At 40.6% G+C, this 22,772-nt stretch overlaps 1 protein-coding gene across 2 annotated transcripts in view; it reads left to right on the top strand.

Annotated features, from left to right (window-relative positions):
• Positions 1-22,772, top strand: part of SRGAP1 (SLIT-ROBO Rho GTPase activating protein 1) — a 260,025-nt gene that overhangs the window by 173,228 nt on the left and 64,025 nt on the right. For both annotated transcript variants that reach the window (XM_036252855.1, XM_036252856.1), the window contains exons 7-8: positions 15,416-15,637; positions 17,930-18,031. In XM_036252855.1, coding sequence (XP_036108748.1) covers positions 15,416-15,637; positions 17,930-18,031 — 324 coding nt within the window. The remainder of the gene's footprint in view (positions 1-15,415; positions 15,638-17,929; positions 18,032-22,772) is intronic.

Genomic DNA, 22,772 nt, shown 5'->3' with positions numbered 1-22,772 from the left:
TGAAAACTGACCCTTAGCTAGGCTCACCAAGAAACAGAGAGAGAACCCAAATACACAAAATCAGAAATGAAAGAGGAGAAGTAACAACTGACACCACAGAAATACAAAAGATCCTTAACAGCTACTATGAACAACTATATGGCAACAAATTCAACAATCTAAGCGAAATGAACAAATTTTTAGAAACACACAGTCTCCCAAAACTGGACCGGGAAGAGGTAGAAAACTTGAACAGACCAATGACAACTAAGGGAATTGAAGAGGTAATCAAGACTCTCCCAGCAAACAAAAGCCCAGGCCCAGATGGCTTCACGGGGGAGTTTTACCGAACATTCAAAAAAGAACTAACACCCATTCTCCTCAAACTATTTCAAAAAATTCTAGAAGGAGGAAGACTTCCAAACTCGTTCTATGAGGCCAGAATAATTCTAATTCCAAAACCAGAAAAAGACGCTACAAAGAAAGAAAACTACAGGCCAATATCCTTGATGAACATAAATGCCAAAATCCTGAACAAAATACTAGCAAATCGGATCCAGCAATACATCAAAATAATTATTCACCATGACCAAGTGGGATTCATTCCAGGGATGCAAGGCTGGTACAATATTCGCAAATCAATAAATTTGATACACCACATAAACAAAATGAATAAAACCACATGATCATATCAATAGATGCTGAAAAAGCATTCAACAAAATCCAGCATCCATTTCTTTTTTTTTTTTTTCATCCTCACCCGAGGAAATTTTTCCATTTTTTGTTCAGGTAGAGTGGGAGGGAGAGAGAGGAACAGAGAGAGAGAGAGAAACATCGATGTGTAAGGGACACATCAAGTGGCTGCCACCCGCACAACCGACCAGGGCCAGGGACAAACTGCAACCGAGGTCTCTCAGGACCACAGGCCGACGCTCTAACCGCTGAGCCAAACCGGCCAGGGCCAGCATCCATTTCTGATAAAAATGCTCAGCAATGTGGGAATAGAGGGATCATATCTAGACATAATAAAGGCCATATATGAAAGACCTACAGCCAACATCATACTCAATGGGCAGAAACCAAGAACATTTCCATTAAGAACAGGAACAAGACAGGGATGTCCATTTTCACCACTCTTATTTAACATAGTACTGGAAGTCTTAGCCACAGCAATCAGATATGAGGAAAAAATAAAAGGGATCCAAATTGGAAAGGAGGAAGTGAAACTGTCATTATTTGCAGATGACATGATATTATACATAAATCTACTAGACTTAATATATGAATTTGGCAAAGTAGCAGGATACAAAATTAACATCAAGAAATCGACGGCATTCATATACACCAATGATGAACTCACAGAAAGAGAGTGAAAAAACAATCCCATTTACCATCGCGGCAAAAAAATTAAGATACCTAGGAATAAACTTAACCAAAGAAGTAAAAGACCTATTTGCAGAAAACTACAAGACATTGAAAAAAGAAATAGAGGAAGACATAAAAAAGTGGAGACACATACTCTGTTCATGGATTGGAAGAATTAACATTATTTAAATGTCCATACTACCCAAAGCAATCTATAGATTCAATGCAATCCCCATCAAAATACCAACGACATATTTCACAGAACTAGAACAAATACTTTAAAAGTTCATATGGAACCAAAAATGTCCCCGAATAGCCACAGCAATCTTGAAAAAGAAGAACAAAGTAGGTGGGATCACAATACCAGATATCAGGTTATACTACAAAGCGACTATAATGAAAACAGCCTGGTACTGGCACAAGAACAGGCTTATAGACCAGTGGAACAGAACTGAGAACGCAGAAATGGACCCAAGGCAATATGTCAATTAATATTTGACAAAGGTGGCAGGAGCATACAGTGGAGTAAAGACAGCCTCTTTAATAAATGGTGTTGGGAAAATTGGACAGCTACATGCAAAAAAATAAATCTAGACTATCAACTTACACCAAACACAAAAATAAACTCAAAATAAATAAAAGACTTAAATGTGACCCGTGAATCCATAAAAATTCTAGAAGAAAATGTAGGCATCTAAACTTCGGACATCATACGCAGCAGAATTTTCACTGATACATCACCTAAGTCAACTGAAACAAAGGAAAAAATGAACACATGGGACTACATCAAACTCAAAAGCTTCTGCACAGCAAAAGAAACAATCATCAAAATGGAAAGGCAACCCACTGTATGGGAGAACATCATTGCCAATGATATATCAGATAAGAGGTTAATTTCCAATATATATAGAGTGCTCATACAACTCAACAAAAGGAAGACAAAGAACCCAATTGAAAAATGGGCAGAGGAGCTGAATAGACACCTCTCCAAACAGGACATACAAATGGCCAAGAGACATATGAAGAAATGCTCAACATCACTAATCATCAGAGAGATGCAAATTAAAACAACAATGAGGTATCACCTCACACCTGTCAGAATGGCCGCCATCAACAAATCATCAAACAACAAGTGTTGGCGAGGGTGTGGAGAAAAGGGGACTCTAGCAACCAATTTGTTCTTCTTAATCCCTTCACATTTTTCACCCATTCCCCCCAACCCCCCTCCCATCTGGCAACCAACAAAATGTTCTCTGTATCTATGAGATTTTTTCTGTTCTGCATGTTCATTTTGTTTGTAGGTTCAATTGTCGATAGATATGTATTCATTGCCATTTTGTTTGTTCATATATTTTATCTTTTTCTTCAAAAAGACCCTTCAACATTTCATATAATAACGGTTTGGTGGTGATGAACTCCTTTAGCTTTTTCTTGTCTGGGAAAGTCTTTATATGGCCATCAATTCTAAATGACAGCTTTGCAGGATAGAGTAATCTTGGTTGTAGGTTCTTGCTTTTCATCATTCTGAATATTTCTTGCCACTTCCTTTTGGCTTGCAAAGTTTCTTTTGAGAAATCAGTTGACAGTCTTGAGGGAACTCCCTTGTAGGTAATTATCTGCTTTTCTCTTGCTGCTTTTAAGATTCTCTCTTTGTCTTGAACCTTTTTCTTTTTCTTTTTTTTTTATCCTCACCCGAGGACATTTTTCCATTTTTTGTTCAGGTAGAGTGGGAGGGAGAGAGAGGAACAGAGAGAGAGAGAGAAACATCGATGTGAAAGGAACATCGAGTGGCTGCCACCCGCACAACTGACCAGGGCCGGGGACAAACTGCAACCGAGGTACGTGCCCTTAGCGGGAACCGAACCCAGGTCTCTCAGGACCGCAGGCTGATGCTCCAACCGCTGAGCCAAACCGGCCAGGGCAACCTTTTGCATTTTGATGATGATGTGTCTTGGTGTGGGCCTCTTGGGGTTCATCTTGTTTCGGACTCTCTGTGCTTCCTGGACTTGTATGCCTGTTTCCTTCACCAAGTTAGGGAAATTTCCTGCCATTATTGTTTCAAAGAGGTTTTCGATTTCTTGTTCTTTCTCTTCTCCTTTTGGCACCCCCAAGATGCGAATGTTGGCATGCTTAAAGTTGTCCCAGAGGCTCCTTACACTATCCTCATTTTTTTGGATTCTTTTCTCTTTTTGCTGTTCTGATTGGGTGTTTTTTGCTTCCTTATATTCCAAATCGATGGTTTGCTTCTTGGCTTTACCTTCTCTACTACTGAATCTGTGTAAATTATTATTTATTTCAGTTAATGCCTCCTTCATTTCTGACTGTGCATCCTTCATTTCTGACCCGTCCTTTTTTATGCTCTTGAGGCCCTCACTAAGTTCACTGAGGTTCTCACTAAGTTCATTGAGCATCCTTATAAGCAGTATTTTGAACTCAGCATCTGTTACGTTGCTTATCTTCATTTCACTTAGTTCTTTTCCTGGAGATTTGTTCTGTTCTTTCATTTGGGACCTGTTTCTTTGTCTCCTCATTACAGCTGCCTCCCTGTGTTTGTTTCTATGTATTACTTAACGAGAAATATGGGGCTAGCTGAGACCAGATGCTGCTTGTTTGAAAGAATTTAGGAAAACCTGAAGCAGAATCCAAGACAGGCCAATCCTATGGTTAAGCAACTGGCAACAGCTTGGGTGGGCCTGAAGGTTGGGTGGGGCAGGCCTCAGGGAGTCACCAGGGTGGGGCTACCAGTGTGAGCCAGGTTGCTAGAGTCCCAGACTTGGCAGCTGTCTGCTGCCCCAGGGCAGGGCTCACCTAAGGAACAAAGGCCTCTGACAGCACGTTTGTCCTGGAGAAAGCCCCCTGTCCAGCCCTCGCTCCAGTGCCAGACAACTCAGTTCTTCCCTGTATGTCTCTGGCACCCCTCGAGCTGCCTCCCCTCCAAGATTAGAGGGAGTGAGTCCGATAAATCTGTGCGTGGGCCCTTTAAGAGGAGCTGCCTGGGGCTCCCACTGCCTCAGCCTCCCTGGGCCTCAGTTCCTGCTGGTTTTTCCAGCCAGAAGTTATGGGGACTTCTCTTCCTGGCACTGGAACCCTGAGCGGGGCATCTGGTGTGGGACGGGGACCCCTCAGTCCTCAGGGCGGACCTTCCCAGCTGAGGTGTCCTTCTGATTTTTATGCGCCACACTTGGGTGTGGGACCAGCCTGTCCGCCTCCCCCCCTCCTACCAGTCTCGATGTGGCTGCTGCTTTAATTCCGTAGTTGTAGGACTTCCATTCAGCGTGATTTCAAGCGGTTTTGAATGATAGTTGTTCTGTAGTTTAGTTGTAACTTTGATGTGGTTGTGGGAGGACGTGATATGGTGTTTACCTACCCGCCATTTTGACCGGAAGTCCTGGGGAAGGATTTCAAATAAAAATGAAGTAGATCATCCAACCAATTTATTTGTCAGAGAGTGGTAGATAAAGAGAAAGGATCTAGGAATGAGGCAAAGGTACAGAATCTAAGAAAATGGATGAAAGCAAGTGGATTCTGAGCAGTGGCTATTTGGGGGACCCCAAGAAACACTCTGAATCCTAGAAAATAGCCAAGCCTCCTTATGGAGGACCATAAGTGACAGGCTCTCCTAGGGGTGGGGTGGGGGGAGAGGCACTGACAACCTGGACAGCAGTGGGTGTTTCCGTTACCTAGTGTTGGGCAACTGACCTTCAACAAGGCAGCAGTGATTGATTATTTCTCATGATTCTGCTGGCTTTCAATATGGGAGTTTCCTTTCTTGATTGTGGATGTCTTGACTGGGGCTGAAATGTGCAAGCTGGGCTCACTCAGTATGTCTGGGAGTTGGTGCTGGTTATTGAATAGGCCAACTTGGTTCTCCTCCATGTGGTCCCTCATCCTCCAGTAGACTAGACCCAGCTTCTTCACAATGTACTGGTCCCAGGCTCCCAAGGGAACAAGAGCAGAATCTGTAAAATCTTTTAAGAACTAGGCTTTGTCATGGACAGGATATGTCTTATCTTACCTTCTATTGGTCAAAGAAACTTAGCAGAAGCAGTCCTGATTCAAGGAGGGTGGACAATTGGTTCTACCTTCTAATGGGAACAGTAGCAAAAGCACATTGTAAAGATGTGTGGACCAGGGGGAATATAATTTATTGGGGATCATCATTATAACAATCTAATACATGGAGTTTTTGTCTTAACAGGTCATTTCATTTGTGGATATACATTATATTACACTTATAGTCCAAAGTCTTTCTTCTTATTTTCTTGATATATAGGTCTTTCAACATGTATTCAATAAGCTTTTAATAGACACCTTGGCATTGTGCTAGATGTTGGGGATGTGATGGTGACGAAGACCAGTTGTTGTCTTTAAGGAATGCTCCCTTTCCTTACCTATAAACTCAGAGGAACAGTATACGGGTGGGAGAGGAAGGGGAGGAAGACAACGGGACAGCTCGGGGGGAAGAATGGCAGTGGAAAGCCAGTACCATGGTAAGGTAGGGTGGAAGGGAAGCAGAATTACATCTTTGCAGTTTTCCAAAGACTGCCTGAAAGGGAGGATTTCATTCTTCCAGACATAAGATTAATTTCTCTTTTTTCCAGGAATAATTTGACATCAAAGAAAGGAAAGTCAGTGCTGGGAGTTCTTGGTTCTGGTGGGAAGTAGTTTTAGTGTTCTGGTACATCTCCTAGAGAAACATCCAGTGATGACTCAGAACCATGGTGAGCCAAATGTGGGTCATCCATGATATCTGCCAAACTCAGAGTTATGGCCAAACCAGTCCATCCAAGCAACGGTGCCACGAGCCCGCACTCGAGGGCCAGCCCGTATGCTCCTGCAGCCGTGGCAGTTTCTGCGCAGGGCGGTGAGGGAAGAGCCTCCTGCTCTGGCAAATGTCATTGGTGCAAGTGTGCCATCTGTCATGTGTCTGGTTTGCCAGTCTTTTAATATGATTTTCCTTTTTGTACAGAGTTCTGAGTGGTCTTCATTTGCACAAACTTGCACCCATTGTGTATTATCTATGATGTCCAATTTTGAGTTCTTTAATATAGAAGAAAAAAAATACTCCAGATAGCTTTCATAATCTTGCACAATTGGCATACCTTTGCCTAATGTAGAGCAATTTTGTTTACTCTCGCCTTTCCAACAACTCACTTTTTCTGTTTATTTAATACATTTAATTGTGTTATAATTAAATTATAAGTGGCACCAATATTGTACACTTGACTCTTGGAGGCATACAGAGCAGAAATGCTGGGGCAGAACTGTACAGGAGCGTTAGAAAGGGCCTGTTAGCTGTGTGTACGCAGTGTACGCGCTTCCGTCGCTGTGCCACAGAGCGGGAGCTCACAGACTGTCCCGATAAGGGGCCAGACAGTAAATATTTTAGGCTTTGTAAGCTGTATGGTCCCTGTCCCTACTTAACTCTAGTGCAAAAACAGCCATAGATAATAAGTAAGCAAACGGATGTGGTTGTGTTGCCATCAGACTTGATTTACAAATCAATCCGTAGGCTGGATTTGGCTCACGGGATTGCTGACCTCTACTTTACAGAAATCGAATATTAGTTCATCTAGAGGGTCACTTAAACAGAAGACTATTAAGATGCCTTCTCCTCTGTCTCTGAAGAAGGTCTGAAGCAAATTTAGTTTGTAGAGTAACAATCTCTTGGTTTGGAATCAGGTGGGAAGTGGAGCAGAGTTAATTTCACAGTGAGGATATTCTGTCATTCTAAAGAATAAGTATGAATTATAAGAAATATGTTGCAAATATTCACCAATGGAAAGTTAATTGGTTTGGCAGAATAAAGGCATAATTATAGGGGGAAATAGATTGTAGTTTTGTAAATAATAGATCTCACACCTGTGCTCATTAATAGCTCCAACATTAAATGCAAAAGAGACTGTAGCTAATTTTTCTGTAAGGATTTTTTTACAACCAGAAGAAAAATCATACAGGCAATAAGTATTTATAATTGATTGCTGAAATTTTCAAGTAGTTATGATTTGCAAAGAGAAAAGAAGGGAGAGTACAAGTCTTAATGTTAGGAGTCTCTGATGGCGAATCAAATCTGACATCTGTATGGGTGGGATTCTTACAACAACTGATTTGAAGATTGCAGAACCGATAATAGATAGCCTCTTTCTGTCTAGTTCCACATTTACCCACCCTCAAAAGGCATTCAGAGAAGCAAAGTCCTCCACAGTAAAATTCTATTTGTGCTTTGTCCCAAGGCACCTGCCCAGTAATGAAGCATTTGTCATTCTTACAAGACAGCTTCACAGTCTCCACTCACTGCCCATGAAAGTGGGATATTGCCGTGGAATAATCCCTGAATGCAGCTAATTTTCTTGGTAGAGATATCTGTCATGTGTTTTGTTAGCCATTTATACAAAATGAAATTGAAATTGGATTACATCATATATCACGTGCCATGTTTGTTTTATCATTTCTAAATAATCAGCTGTCCTAAAGCTTTTAGCCTTATCCTTTTGTCTCTAGAGACATGTGTTTAATCAAAAAACAAACTTACTCAGAATTTAGATTTTCTTAATTAGTTTGACTTTCCCCCATACATAATGGTATTAAGACGTACCCATGAATGCCTGCCAAATTGTAATACTGGAGTCCCCATTAGGCCTGAACTCTTTTAGGATGATTATAGAGGGCTGCTGTTAAATGGGCTAGGATGGTACAGTATATAAACTGATTATGCATGTTTTTATCCCTTTGTGATAGAAAGGGTATTTAAAAACTGAAATGAGTTGGGTGACTCAAGTAGATGCTTTCAGAGTTTCTTCCAGTGGAGATGCCATGGCCTTTGTTAAAGACAACTGCACCCCTGGTTTCCACCCGCAGCACAGGCTGCTCTTTCTCAGTCTGCAGTGCTTGCTTTCCCTTGGCTGGACCTCTGAATGTTGGGAGTTGCCTGATGCGTGATCTTTGGCTTTCTACCTCTTGGTCCCTTGCCGTAAATACTATCGGATGGCTCCTAGATTTTCATCACTAGCCTTGATCATCTTCCTGGGCTTCAGATGTGTGTATCCATCTGCCTACTGGACATCTCTAACCAGATGTCTAATAGACACCTTGAACATGTCAAACTCTCAGAACCTTTTATATTCATTTGCCCATATCATCCTCCTCCTCCTCCATGCACACTACTTTTTCTTTTTTTTTTTTTTTTTTTATCCTCACCCGAGGATATTTTTCCATTTTTTGTACAGATAGAGTAGGAGGGAGAGAGAGGAAGGGAGAGAGAGAGAGAAACATCGACGTGAAGGGACACATCGAGTGGCTGCCACCCGCACAACCAACCAGGGCTGGGGACAAACTGCAACCGAAGTACGTGCCCTTAGCGGGAATCGAACCCGGGTCTCTCCGGACCGCAGGCGGACGCTTTAACCACTGAGCCAAACTGGCCAGGGCCACACTACTTTTTCTTACCCATTTTTTTTTTACACCTCAGAAAATGGCACCACTTTCTACCCATTGCACAAGCCAAAAAATCCACTTCTCTCATTATCCACATATAAATGCATCAGCAAATCCTATGCTGTCTACCTCCTAAATACCCCACACCTTGCTGTTTCTCACCACCTGCACTCTGGTTCTCCTAGACAAAACCTCTTCATCTCTTGCCTGTACGGAGGGAACAGCTTCCACTAAGGCATTCCAATCAATAACCCATTCTCCTTCCCAACCAGCCAGAATGTTAACATAGATCAATCAGTCCTGTCAGTTTCTATTCAAAACTTTCCAAAGGCCTGTCATTGCCCTTAGAATAAAATCCAAACCATTCACCAAGACTCTGCATGACCTGGCCCCCACCTGCCACTCGTTGTCATGTCCTGCAACTTTCCATAGACACCATGCTTTAGGTACATTGGCCTTTCTGTTCTCCAGACCCACTAAGCTTTTCCTTGCCTAGAGCCTTTCTACCTTTTTCTAGGACACTCGTTTTTCCAGAGCTTTGCAAGACTGATTCCTTCTTCTCATTCGAGTTGCACCTGCCAGCTGCCCTATGTAAAAGAGCAACACCCCTCCCCCAGCACTCCCTATTCCTCTGACGTTTCTCCATGGCATTTACCACCTGACCTGTATTTATTTGGGCTTGCTTTATTTATTCTCTCTCGCTTGTGATTTGATTCAGGGTAGTTATAGAGATTTGGCCTGGAGAAAAGAGTCTGTGGGAGCATCTCCTCTGAAGGAAGTGATTGCACATGTGGGCGGGACCTGTCTGTCTATTCAGTCTCCTCATTGGCTCAGACATGTGCAGCTTCCGTTCTCCTCCTGGTTTCTACTTTGTATCCATTTCTATCCCATAGATAGATGTACCATTTTGACCTTTTGTTGTTCAAGAGAATCTCAAGGCAAGTTTTGCTATCAGCAACAAGAATTAAGTTGTCAGCTCTTGATGGATCATCAGGAACCCAGACGTGAAAGCAGGTGTATAGCTTTGCCTCTAGACGTTTAGACATCCAGTTCAGTCCTTCGAAATGCCCGTCTCTCACAAAAATGTGTTTGTGGTTTTGAGGCTGAGGCACTGAATAGCTAGAAAGATGGTCCTTTCAAAGCTACCCATGGTCACATAAAATCTGTCTTTGCAGTTCAGTTTGCTTGGATTGCACTATTTTTCAGAAAGAGTCAAATTAGGGGATAAACCACGTGTTTACCCAATACCCATGGTTGTGGAATGGTCAAAGTCGAGCTTACTAAAAACCAGAGATGGGGACCCAGGACAAAAGATCAAGAAGCTTCTCAGAGGGAGGCAGCAGTGACAAAGTTCAGGAAGAATACTTCTGCGGAGGAGTTCCTTGCCTGTCATGACAACTGGTCAATCCCGGAGCTACACCGGAGCTTGCGGCTGCCTCTGGGCACTTGCAGGGCTGCCCGGCAAATGACATTGGCCCTTCCTGTCCCGGGAACATTTATGTAGGACTTGTTTTCCTGGAGTTCCATTTTGGTAACTCCCATCCAGGACCAAGCTCTTATCCCACTAAGGCTTCTCATGTCGTGAAAAAAAAGTTAGCTCCCTGAACAACTGTGAGCCACGAAGTCTACTTCAGCTGACCTCTCAGCCTTCAGAACATCGCAAAGTATTTATCAGCCTCGATGCCTGGATTTCATCTTCACTTTTGAGACTAATTGCAACCCTTTTGGCTAAGGAAATTAGCCTACTTTGGTGATTTAAATGAATATCTAGTGAAATCTATCTTGGCAGCGCTTAGGATATTTAAATTAAAAAATACACCCTTCTGCTTTTAATAGACTTTCTTTTCTCAGTTTTAATTCATAATTTTATGTACTCAGAGGTTGTTGTTTTTTATTCATCAGAACAACACTTTTGTTTTCATGAACTATTTTCTTGGTTTCTTATGTATTTTCATCGTTAAATGTGCTTAGGTTATAATTCAACTCTGTGCAGAAGCTGGCTTTTCATATCATCATTAATAATTCATATGCTCCATAGAATTACTTGAAGTCTTTTTAACCAAGTATCTTCAATCTTAACATATCCGGTGTCGTTTTAGCTTCCAGTTTAGGAAAAAAACATGATTCTGTAACAGGCCCTGCTGTCTCAGGAGAACATGAATAAGAGTTTATCCCTGTTTCTTGTTCCTTTTCATGTTCAGGATGCTTGAAAAACCTAGATCGGAGAAAATGCCACATATCGGAAATAACAAAATGCCAATTAAGTGACCTTACAGACTGATAAGCACTGTAGGGGTTAGAAAAGGAAACTTTCCATCAAAGTTCATCACAGAACCCTCCTAAGTGCAGCAGTCAGAGTCGGGAAGACACCTGGGGAGCCGCTGGCTCAGTTACTAAGCCACGTGCATGCTTCTCCCCAGCCTGGTAGGAAATACAGTGGCTCGGGTCTGTGACTGAGTCCACACCCACCAGATCCGCCAGCCGACCTGGGTGTGGAAACATGCACTGGTGCTTTTGTAATCGGGACATTGACTCCCCACAAGATAGCCACATTTAGAAATTCGAGGGAGGGACTGTTCATTCTGTGAATAATAAAAGCTTAGTATGGCCCAGCTGATGTGGCTCAGTGGTCAAGAGTCGACCCATGCACCAAGAGGTCGCCGGCTCGATTCCAGGTCAGGGCACATGCCCAGGTTATGGGCCCGATGCCCAGTGGGGAGGAGGAGATGGCCAATCAATGTTCTCTCTCATCAGTGTTTCTCTCTCTCTTTTTCCCCCTCTCCCTTCCTCTCTCTAAAATCAATAAAGAAAAAATAAAAATAAATTTTTTTTTTTTAAAGCTTAGTGTGTATTTCTCAGAGCGCTAACTCAGTTGAGTAGTTGGGGTTGGATTTTTTTCTTCCTTTCTTTTTCCTTCTCTCTCTCTTTTTCTTTTTTTTTTTGTTTTTGTTTTTGTTCTTCCTCGCTTTTAAGTTGAAAAGAGACTTGGTTTTATAGGGGAGGGGTGGAAGGGCTTTTCTCTGAGTTGCTCCTTTCCTCTCAATATGAGTTTTCTCTTAAGGACCATTGGGATCAGTACAAATAAAATAAAATAGCTTGTGTGTTATGCTTCATTATAATCAAGTTGAATCAGTCTTTTTGCAGAATAGTGGGGTATTTGGAAGCACTGGTACATCTCAAAGAAATGAGGCCATTTCTTTACAAATTCATGTCTTTATAAGATGGGGTTTTATTGAAAGATAGAATTTTCCAATCCCTCTGATGTGTGGAAAACTGCTACACAGAACCTTTTTGGATTCTGTGGAGCAAAAGGAATAAAAGTGGACTTTGCTCATCTCAGACTAGAATTTTTTAATTAATGGAAAATTATGCTTTATATTTGAGTGCAGCTGATGCCACTGGAAATGTGTTACATGATGTGGGACTGATTGCTGCAGTTCACAGTTGTGTTTTGCTGGTATTTGTCGTTGTGGCGTGGCAGCTACTTTCTGCTTTTTTAAAATCAAGTAATCGTCAAGTCGATTCTCTTGCTTGCTTGGGGAAATAGCACCCCAAACACAGTGCTGTGGGACCCTTTTGCTTGATTGTTTTAGTGCAGTGCTCCTCAGACGTCACTGTGCGCACGAATCACCTGTGGGCTTTTTTATAAACTTCAGATTCTAATTCAGTGGCTCGGGTGGGGCCCAAGATTCTGCATTTTCTAACAAGCTCCAGGTGATGCTGCTGCTGCTGGTCCACAGACTAACTCTGAGTAACAAGATTTTAGAATATCTTTCTGTAAAAATTCCAAATTTAACAATTCTGAAGTTGGAGGGTGAGGGTGGAATAAAATACATTGGCATTTCTAAGGACAGGTGAGTGGTTAAGTTTGTACCTTCATATAGGCAGATCTGATGGTTCATGGGCTGGTGGATGCCTCCTTTATGCAAAGGTGATTTCCTCATAATGAACAAAATAAGTGTCGGCCAAAAGAGATCCAGAGTCAGGGAAGGAGGGAACAGACTGACAAACCTCAGCGGGATGGGGAGTGGAGGGGAGAGAAGAGATAAACCAAAGAAGTTATACGCACATGGGCACAACCGATTCATACGGACACTAGGGGAAGGCAGGAGGGGGGTGGGAGCAGGAAGGAGGGAGTCAATGGGGGGAAAAGGGGAACATCTGTAATAATTTCAACAATAAAAAATAAATGAATGAATAAAGAAAAAAGAAAGCAATGGGAAGTCACACGGAGGGAGATGGCCATGTGAAGCCTGAGACAGAGTTTAGAGCATTGAGTCAGGGGACACTAAGGACTGCCAGCAACCACCTAATGCCAGGGGAGGGCAGAGGACAGGTTCTTACTCAGAGCCTCCAGAAGAGACCAACCTTGTTGACACCTTGATTTTAGATTTCTAGTTTCCAGAAATGTGAGAGATTACATTTCTGTTGTTTTTAAAAACAAACAAACAAACAAACAAACAAAAGGTGGGTTCCTCTCTGTCTCTCTTCTACTCTTAGTAGCAAACTGATGAACAACTTATATTTGAATTCCTTGAGAATAGAGATTGTATCTTATTGTGTTCTAGTCTTCATATTCCAGGAGCCTATCAAATTCCCAGGCACCTCATAGATGGCCAATTCGTGAATTGAATTCAATCAAATTGATTGAACTTCATTAGAACAATATAGGGATGACCTGGTTTTATATCTTTAAAACCACTCGTTTTTCTCTTTAAAAGATCTATGTTGCTTTTCTGTACAAATGTAAATTCTTTCAGTAATTTATAACTGATCTTGTACATATATACATATGTATACATATATACATACATATATATATAATTTTTTACTTATATTCTCTTGAAATGCAACATGAAAAAAATGTAAATACAAATTAATGGTTGTGAAGATTCAAGAACCCTAAAGCACTTTTATTCCTAGAAATACAAAACAAAATTCTAACTCCTATAAAAGGACTTCGGCAACCATTTCTTATTTAAGAAATTTATTCTAGGGATAAGAAATAAGACATTCCCAGACTCTGGGCAGATTCTAACCTGCTCTCATTTCTGAAAAGTGCAGAGTATTATTGAGTCTTCAGTAAATTATACAAATCCAAAATATTACAGTTAGCAGGTTTACATCCTAGAAGGATGTCAATAAATCACTGTATTAATCTCAGTATACATGGACAACCTCGAATGCTATTTTTTCATTATTTCCTTTCACTGTTTGGTTTTGCTTTTAACACCTTTATTGAGATAGTATTTACATACCATGCAGTTTACTCATTAAAAATCTACAACTAGCTTTCAGTATATTCACAGAGTTGTATATCTATCTCCATAGTCGATTTGAGAACATTTTCATTACTCCAAAAAGCCATTTTACACCCCTTAGCCATTACTTCCCAATTTCTTTACCCCCTACCCCAGGCAACTATTCATCTACCTTCTGTCTCTGTACATTTGACTGTTCTGGACATTTCCTATAAATGGAATCATATAATGTGTGGTCTTTTGTGACGGGCTTCTTTCACTTAGCGTAATTTTTCATGGTTGATCCATGTAGCAGCATGTCTCAGTACTTCATTTCTTTCTATGGATGAACAATGTTTCATTTTGTTTATTAGTTGATGTACACTCAGATTATTTCTGCTCTTCAGCTGTGATTAATAATGCTATAAGCATTCACATACAGTTTTTGTGTGAAAGTATGTTTTTCGTTTTTGTATACATACCTAGAAATGGAATTGCCAAGTCATATGTTAACTCTGTGTTTAACTTTTGATGAACTACCAGACTCTTGCAAAGTAGCTGCAACATTTTACATTCCCATCACAGTGTATAAGGGTTTCAGTTTTTCCACATCCTCCCCAATGCTTGTTTTAGGGTCTTTTTTTATTATTGTCTCCTAATGAGTATGAAGTGGTATCTCTCTGTTTTGATTTTCATTTCCCTGGTGACTAATAATGTTGAGAACCTTTTCATATGATTGTGAGCATATGTATATCTTTTTTGAGAAATGTCTGTTCAGATCCACTGCCCATTTTTTAATTGGGCTATTTGTCTTTTTATTATTGTGTTCTAAAAGTTCTTTATATATTCTAGATACAAGTCCCTTATCAAATATATGATTTGCAAAAAAATTTATTTTTTTATTCTGTGGATTATCTTTTTATTTGATCATGCCCTTTGCAGTATAAAAGTCTTCAAATTTGATGAAATCCAATGTATTTATTTTGTCTTTTGATGCCATATCCAAGAAATCAGTGCCTAATGCAAGGTCATGAAGGTTTACTCCTGTTTTTTTCTGAGAATTTTATAGTTGTAGCTGTTCACATTTAGATCTTTGATCCTTTTTAAATTAAAATTTTTGTTATGGTACTCTTTTAATTTATTTTTATCTTTTTTAATTACCATTTAAATTCAATGTTATTTTGTATTAATTTCAGGTGTACAGCATAATAGTTAACAATCATATTCTTTACAAAATATTTCCCCCAATATTATTAGTACTCACCTGGAACCATACTTAGTTATTACAATATTACTGACTATATTTCCTATGCTGCACTTCACATCCCCATGACTATTTTGTAACCACCAATCTGTACTTCTCAATCTCTTCATATGGTGTTCTTTTAATTTACAAGTGCTGTGATCTTGGATACCACGCAAGTCTGAACAGAGCCCTAAGAACATATCTCTCTGCGGAGTACAACCTTGAAACCTCCAGACATGAAGGCTTAGACATAATTGAGAATGCAGTTGACAATTTGGAGCCCAGGAGCGACAAGCAGAGGTTCATGGAGATGTACCCTGCTGCCTTCTGTCCACCAATGAAGTTTGAGTTTCAGTCTCACATGGGTGATGAGGTTAGTAATTATTTTTAAACTAATGAATTGTGTCTTCACTTCCATTACGCTTCACTTGCTGTAACCCAACAGTTGTAAGAATCCCCAGTTGTCTTCTCTCTCCTGCCTTTGCATGGGATCTTAACATAGTATGATGCTAAGACCAGCCATTACTACCACCTTTTAGAGCAAGGATTAAATACACAAGTGACTACAGAGGCCAAACAGATTTAAATGCAGACTCAGTTGGGTGTAAGCACTAAACTGTCCCAAGATAGTTAGAGAGTTCTTCCTCCACCTCAAGACATTCAAATTTAAATTCAAAACAAAACATGTTGCTAGCCCAATGAAATCTATCTGAAGACTTCTCATATTCCTGATTTAAAGAAAAATAATTGTAAATGACAAGACAATGGGAGAGAGGGAGAAAAATGCAAAACAATCCTCTTTTCCCAGGGGGAAAAATTCCATTCAAACCGGTTGAGTTACAGTGGTATATTTTATCATCTTCGGACGGGAAAACAAGAAGAGCCAATTAATGGAGTATGTTATATAACACTTGATGTCCCAGATATGCAAAATAATGCTCATAGATTAAAAAAATAATTTTAGCTTATTGTGGTTACAGTATGTTTTTTGATTGTTTTTGTTTTTTTATCCTCCCTCGAGGACATTTTTTTTTCCATTTTTTGTTCAGATAGAGTGAGAGGGAGAGAGAAACATCGACATTAAAGGGACACATCAAGTAGCTGCCTCCCGCACAACCCAACCAGAGCGGGGAAAAACTGCAACCGAGGTACATGCCCTTAGCGGGAACCGAACTCGGGTCTCTCTGGACCGCAGGCCGGCACTCTAACCACTGAGCCAAACCGGCCAGGGCTCTTTTTTAAAATAGATGTAATTATAATACTTATGGCAGATTTCTTTAATGCCATAATTTTCTCTGAAACCCGAATGTTGCCCTGGTCGGTTTTTTTGTTCTATCTGAACAAAAAATGGAAAAATATCCTCGGGTAAGGATAAAAAAATAAAAGAAACCCCAAATGTTAAGACCTATATTTCTAATCTAATTTTATTTTTTTCTTGATTTAATAAAATTACTTGATTAGAAATTATAAGCATTTTTATACCAATAGCACATGAATTTGACAAGTGAGTGGCTTATGCTACCCAGAGTTACGTTGCCTGAAGTGGTTGCTGTTTTAATTTTTTAGTTATGGATATGTTATACATACGGGGTGGGCAAAAGTAGGTTTACGGTTATAAGTACGTGAAATAAAGTTTATTCTTGTGTTATTATTTATTAATCATTGCATTATTTTTCATGTGAATAACTGTAACCCTACTTTTGCCCCACCCTGTAGAATGATAAATATCACAGACAAGTGACTTCAATTGGGTTAATAGTTTTTACCTTTTTAAACTATTATTCTTTTAATAAAATGAGTCTGTTACTTTTTTTTTCCCCCAATGTCCAGCGCTGCCAGGGAGCAGTAATCTCTATGATGTTTTGGAGACTCCATGAAAGAATACTCTTCTGCAGAGAGTATTTCTAAAACAAGAAAGAGGAGGAGAAATTGTTTCTGGCACAATTTTAATATAATTAAACGATTCTAATTTTGACCTTATGCATAACTGAGATCATAGCCAGAATATCTTTCTGACAAAAGCCTAAGAAAAGTGGCCTCTTCAAGTTGATGGTGAATCACGTGGTTTGTCTGGTATTAGCAAGACAAGCCATGATTGAAAGATGCTAATAATAACCGTCCACATGTTTTGAGGTTTTACTGTCCCAGGCAGTGTTCTAAGTGATTTATGTACATTATCTCATTTCATCCCTGCAACCACCCTGTGCCATAGGAGCTCTTACTTTCCCCCTTTTTACAGAAAGGAAAACTGAAGTTTAGTAACTTACACAGTCACCCAGCTGACTATAACCAGTAGCTCTGCTGCTTGCCCCAGCGTTGCCTGTATGGCCCATTTGGATCATCCTTCGCCCTCTGCCCTCTGCCCCCTGCCCTCTGCCTGAAAGGCATTCAGATTTCCACGAGTGAGATGACGTCAGCATCGGCGATGCTTCCTGCAGCTGCTCTTTCCAGTCACATCCAGGCCGAGCAGCTGCATTCTGCTCTTTCCACTTCCGTAACTGGTTCATATTTAAAACTGAGGTTTAGAGGAGCCTGTTAAAAGTCAATATGTAATTGGAATCTTGGGATCAGTGTGATTCATGCAGCATTTTAATAGGAGAACCATGCTTCTGGAGGCTGGCTTGGTGGTGTCCTGTTGTAACTGCGGCTTCTGATTCCCCACCAGGTGTGTCAGGTCAGCGCTCAGCAGCCAGTCCAGGCGGAGCTCATGCTCAGGTACCAGCAGCTGCAGTCCCGACTGGCCACGCTCAAAATCGAGAATGAGGAGGTGAGCATGCTTTCTGCCCCACAAGTACTCTGAATCCTAGTGTCAACTGGATGACATTTGCACATGACCTAGGCATATTTAAGATTCTAAATGCAATCTCTTCATCATGCATTTTCAGCTAAATCGGGGTTCCTGAAATACTCTTTGTAGAGGATAAATGCAGATCCTGTATTCTACCATAGATGGATGCTTTATAAGAGGTTCACTGCATACACATGGAATCTGTAATTCACACTAAGACTTGTTCGGATAGGTTAGCAAATTCAACATTTGTGTCCAAGAATATACAATAACGTGTGGCATGAAACTTTCCGCTAACATATTCCTTTAATCGTAACTTTTGAAATCAGTACTTTTTTATTTTTTGGATTCTGTCGCTGTTGGTGACTGAACATGGCATTACTGATAGGACAAAAATCATATCTTAAAATAATACTTACATGAGAATAGAAAACTGTTTTATTTGCTGACATTAGTGGATTTAAATGGCTAGAACATAAAATGTGAGTTATAAATACATGTTGAGCCAGAAAGCAGTTGTACATTTCAGCTGCCTCTTTCTGAAATTAATTTAATTGGATCCATGTTCTCCTTAAATAAAAATATGAACCACAAATATTTCTTGTATTAGTCATGGCTCTCAGCTGTAATTTATAGGAATCCAAATCAAACTTACTCATTGAAAGTTTACATACTGATCAAGTTTGCAGTAGCTGCAGTCAAAATTAAGTCAATGTTCAGATGATGATACCAGACGTCTCTCTTTTCATCACTTTGAAGTGATATCTTCATGTGTGTTGGTAGGAGTTTCCTCCCCCCACCCCCGCCATCCTGTACTGGGAGAGCCGGGACTGCATGGTCCCTACAGGTTGCCATCTCACCGCTTCCAGCATTTTCATCTCTGAAACAGGCTCCCTCATTGGCCAGACTTGTCCTGCACACTTACATCCAGGCAATGGGATTCTCTCATTGGTCAGCCCATTGTGCCCACTCATAAAGCACTTTGATTGACAGCCCCATCAGAAATATCTATTTCTAGTGACAAATACTTCCCAAAAGTAAGGAATATGAAACAGAAAAAAAAAAAAAAAAACATAATAATTCACCTTGATAAAATGAATTATCAAAATTCACTTTAGTACTCTTTTTTATTTCAACCCCCTGGGACATTCTGAGCTATGTGAATGTGTGTTTCTATTTTTAAAAAGTGATGTGTTTGGCCCTGGCCGGTTTGGCTCAGCGGTTAGAGTGTCAGCCTGTGGTCCACAGAGCGGGGTTCGGTTCCCGCTAAGGGCATGTACCTTGGCTGCAGTTTGTCCTTGGCCCTCGTTGGGTCGTGCGGGTGGCAGCCACTTGATGTGTCCCTTTCACATCGATATTTCTCTCTCTCCCTCCTGCTCTATCTGAATAAAAAATGGAAAAATGTCCTCCGGTGAGGATTAAAAAAAAAAAAAAAAAAGTAATGTGTTTGAAGACCTGTATAGCTTAGTCAGAGCCCATTGCAGCCTTCTGGCTTCCATTCTTATTCAGGCCACCCCTTATTCAAATATGTATTTAAGACGCAACCAATGTGATTAAGACTTTAATCTCAAGTCCCACAAATGAGCCTTTCCAAAGGAAAGCTTTGCGCCCCTTGAGGTGTGTTAGAGGTAGGGTCAGGGTTTGGGCGAGGCCTCACAAAATACTCATTCAGTTCACTGGGTCCTATTGAATATGCGGTGTGTATGTGACTTGCACTTTTTTTCATGTGTGTCCTCCTGCTGTTTTATTTGGAAGCATTCTCTAAGCTCTAGGAAAATACTGTGTTCTACACAAGGTCAAAACTGGCAGCCCACAGACCTGTTTCACTTGGCTCCCACAGTTCTGGCCTGTTAAAAACAGGGAAGAGCCATGGCCGGTCAGGCTCAGTGGATAGAGCACAAGCCCTTGCACCGAAGGGTCATCAGTTCAATTCCTGGTCAAGGGCACCTACCTGGGTTGCAGGTTCAATTCCTGCCCCTGGAGAAGGCAACCAATTGATGTGTCTCTCTCATGCCCATGTTTCTTTCTCTCTCTCTCTCTCTCTCTCTCTCTCTCTCTCTCTCTTTCTCCCTCTCCCTTTCTTTTCTCCCTCCCCCCTTTCCACTCTCTCTAAAGATCAATAGAAAAAATACCCTCAGGTGAGGATTAAAAACAAAACGAAACAGGGAAGACTGGTGAGTCTGGCCCTTCACTATCTCAAGAAGGGGAGTGCTGGGTTATTTGAATTTCCCTTTGCCGTAGTCATTCAGCTCCTGATTTTCTTATGCTGGACTAATCTGGCCTCCACAGACCTCTGGGTTTGTAACGTTTAATGTACGTCCCTTTGGGCATAATTTGGAGAAGCCCAGTGTCCTTATAAACTGATGAGGCAGGCAGCACTTTCTGAGGGGTAATTTTTTAAATGTACTATAGAAACAAATTAATTGGATTGTCCTTATATTTCTTGTGAGCATGACTAGTGGTTTATAATTTGTTGGATGTGGAACAATTCACTGCAGTGGGATGGGATTTCCCATGAAAGTAAGAATTAAATTGGATTTTTGGGAAAATAAATTGGATTTTGGACAAACAGTAAGTTCCCTAGGTATAGAAGGAGCAATAAATATTTCAACATAGTTCAAGATCCCCTGGGAGAACTTTGCTTTCCCAGAGCAGTTTGGTTATCACCCAGGTTCTCCTTAGGGATGAGCTGGAGCTGAAGCTGAAGTCATGTGGTGAGAGGCCTTGAGAGCCCACCTGAGGAGGTTTGATGCTGTGGGTCAGTTCAATTCAGTACAATAAATATTTGTTGAGCAACTTCTACATTCCACATATTTTGCCAAGTGTGGCGAGTACAGAGATGAATAAGTCTCAGTTAGCATGTGTCTAGCATGAGAGCCAGACTATAAGATGTCCTTCACAGAATGTGAAAAATAAGAGACGTAACTTGAGAACAACATAGCAACCACTGCTGATTGGAGTCTTGTGTAGCGCTGTCTCTACAGTAAATAAGGAACTTGCCTCTGGTCTTCCACTGACAGCACGGAAAATTGACACATTAGTATCAAACCAAAGTATTCAAGTAAAGAAACATGCATAATTCTCTGCCTCTGTGCAAAAATATACACACTCACAAAGTCCAAATTTCACTGGTAAGAGTTCAGTTAACTGAAAATAATTATGACGGCCCATGAAAAGATACAAATTGAGACAGAATTTCATCCAAGTTTACAAAAGAATGGACAATGCAGCTAAGTGACTACATGAACCTTTTCATCAAATCTTAAACAATGGGCACCATTTGAAACTGTAGGAAGACTTCTTAGAAGGGTTTCTATGCTAAGAACCCTCTGACCATATAATTTTGTCTTCTCTACAGTGCTTGGTTTTTTAAAATTAGTTGCTATCATTTAAAAATGGAAATTTTTAAATAAAAATATTGATTTTTAGCTTCTAAAAAATTAGAAAGGCCCTGGCCGGTTTGGCTCAGCGGTTGGAGCGTCGGCCTGCGGTAAAGAGAGACCCGGGTTCAGTTCCCGCTAAGGGCACGTACCTCGGTTGCAGTTTGTCCCCGGCCCTGGCTGGTCGTGCGGGTGGCAGCCACTCGATGTGTCCCTTCACATCGATGTTTCTTTCTCTCTCTCTTCCTCTCTCTCCCTCCTGCTCTATCTGAACAAAAAATGGAAAAATGTCCTCGGGTGAGGATAAAAAAATAAAAAATAAAAAATTAGAAAGTCTTGTCACACTAGACCTGCATTTCTGCAGGATGATAACCTGCTAGAGCTGCGCAGTAGACACAGAGCATGCGCTTCTTGTTTACCATGCTCCCCACTCAGCCCACTCGCCTTATGTTCATTACTTGCTTGGCCCTTGAAGATATTTGAGTTTGCAGCACTAAAGAAAGAGAGCAGTAAGCATTTGTGAAATGACCTCAGAATACTCGTAAGTAGTAAACGTTGAAAGAAAAGTTTTGAGAATGACTTGTTCACGTTTGTGGTTGTTGCAGATTCATAATAGATTGTAACATGTATTGTCACTTCACAACTTTACATGTACTTGTTGAACCATTTAAAATGAGCTTTGTGTATCAATGTGCTGCAAACTTACCTCAGTGGTACCTCACGCTTGTGAATCCACTTCTGGTCACATCCACAAATCTTAGCATCCGCCGTGTGTTGTGCACATAGAAGCAAAGCAAGGCCTGCTGCCTTCACAACTTTATTCCCAAGTTTTTTTTCTTTTTCTTCAAAGTAAAACTTCTTATGTGAAACATTAGTAAACATTACTTTAAAAGATAACACTTTAAAAGCAACCTAAATCTAAATGATCATTTACTTCTACCTTTCTCCCAATAAACGTTTTACAAATTCTTTCCAATCAAATGTTACACAGTCTTGTCCATTTTCTTCAAGTTTCCTTAACCTTTGTCACAGGGATCAGTGTAGGAGTCATTCCTGTTGTTTCTTTCAAAGCTAGCCTCTGGAGTCATGCCCCATAGATGGCTTTGCCTTTCTTAGAGTTCCTCTTCCCTCTCTTTATCTATAGACAGCTGAAGAAAAGGAAGATGACTTGCATAACTAAAGAAATTATGCCTTTCATATTTTTAGCAGTCTTAGTTTTAAGTAGCTTGTCCAATTTTCAGACCATCTGTCCTAATATTTGGTCCAGAAAATAGAGTTTTATGTCACTTCTGTTCTATGACTAAAACCTCACGTCTAAAACGAGTCTCTCTTACCGTATA

This window comes from Molossus molossus, unplaced genomic scaffold (assembly GCF_014108415.1).
Source record: "Molossus molossus isolate mMolMol1 unplaced genomic scaffold, mMolMol1.p scaffold_m16_p_10, whole genome shotgun sequence".
Lineage (NCBI taxonomy): Eukaryota > Metazoa > Chordata > Mammalia > Chiroptera > Molossidae > Molossus > Molossus molossus.
The sequence above is the reverse complement of the archived record's forward strand: the minus strand, read 5'-3'. Positions and strand labels throughout refer to the sequence as shown.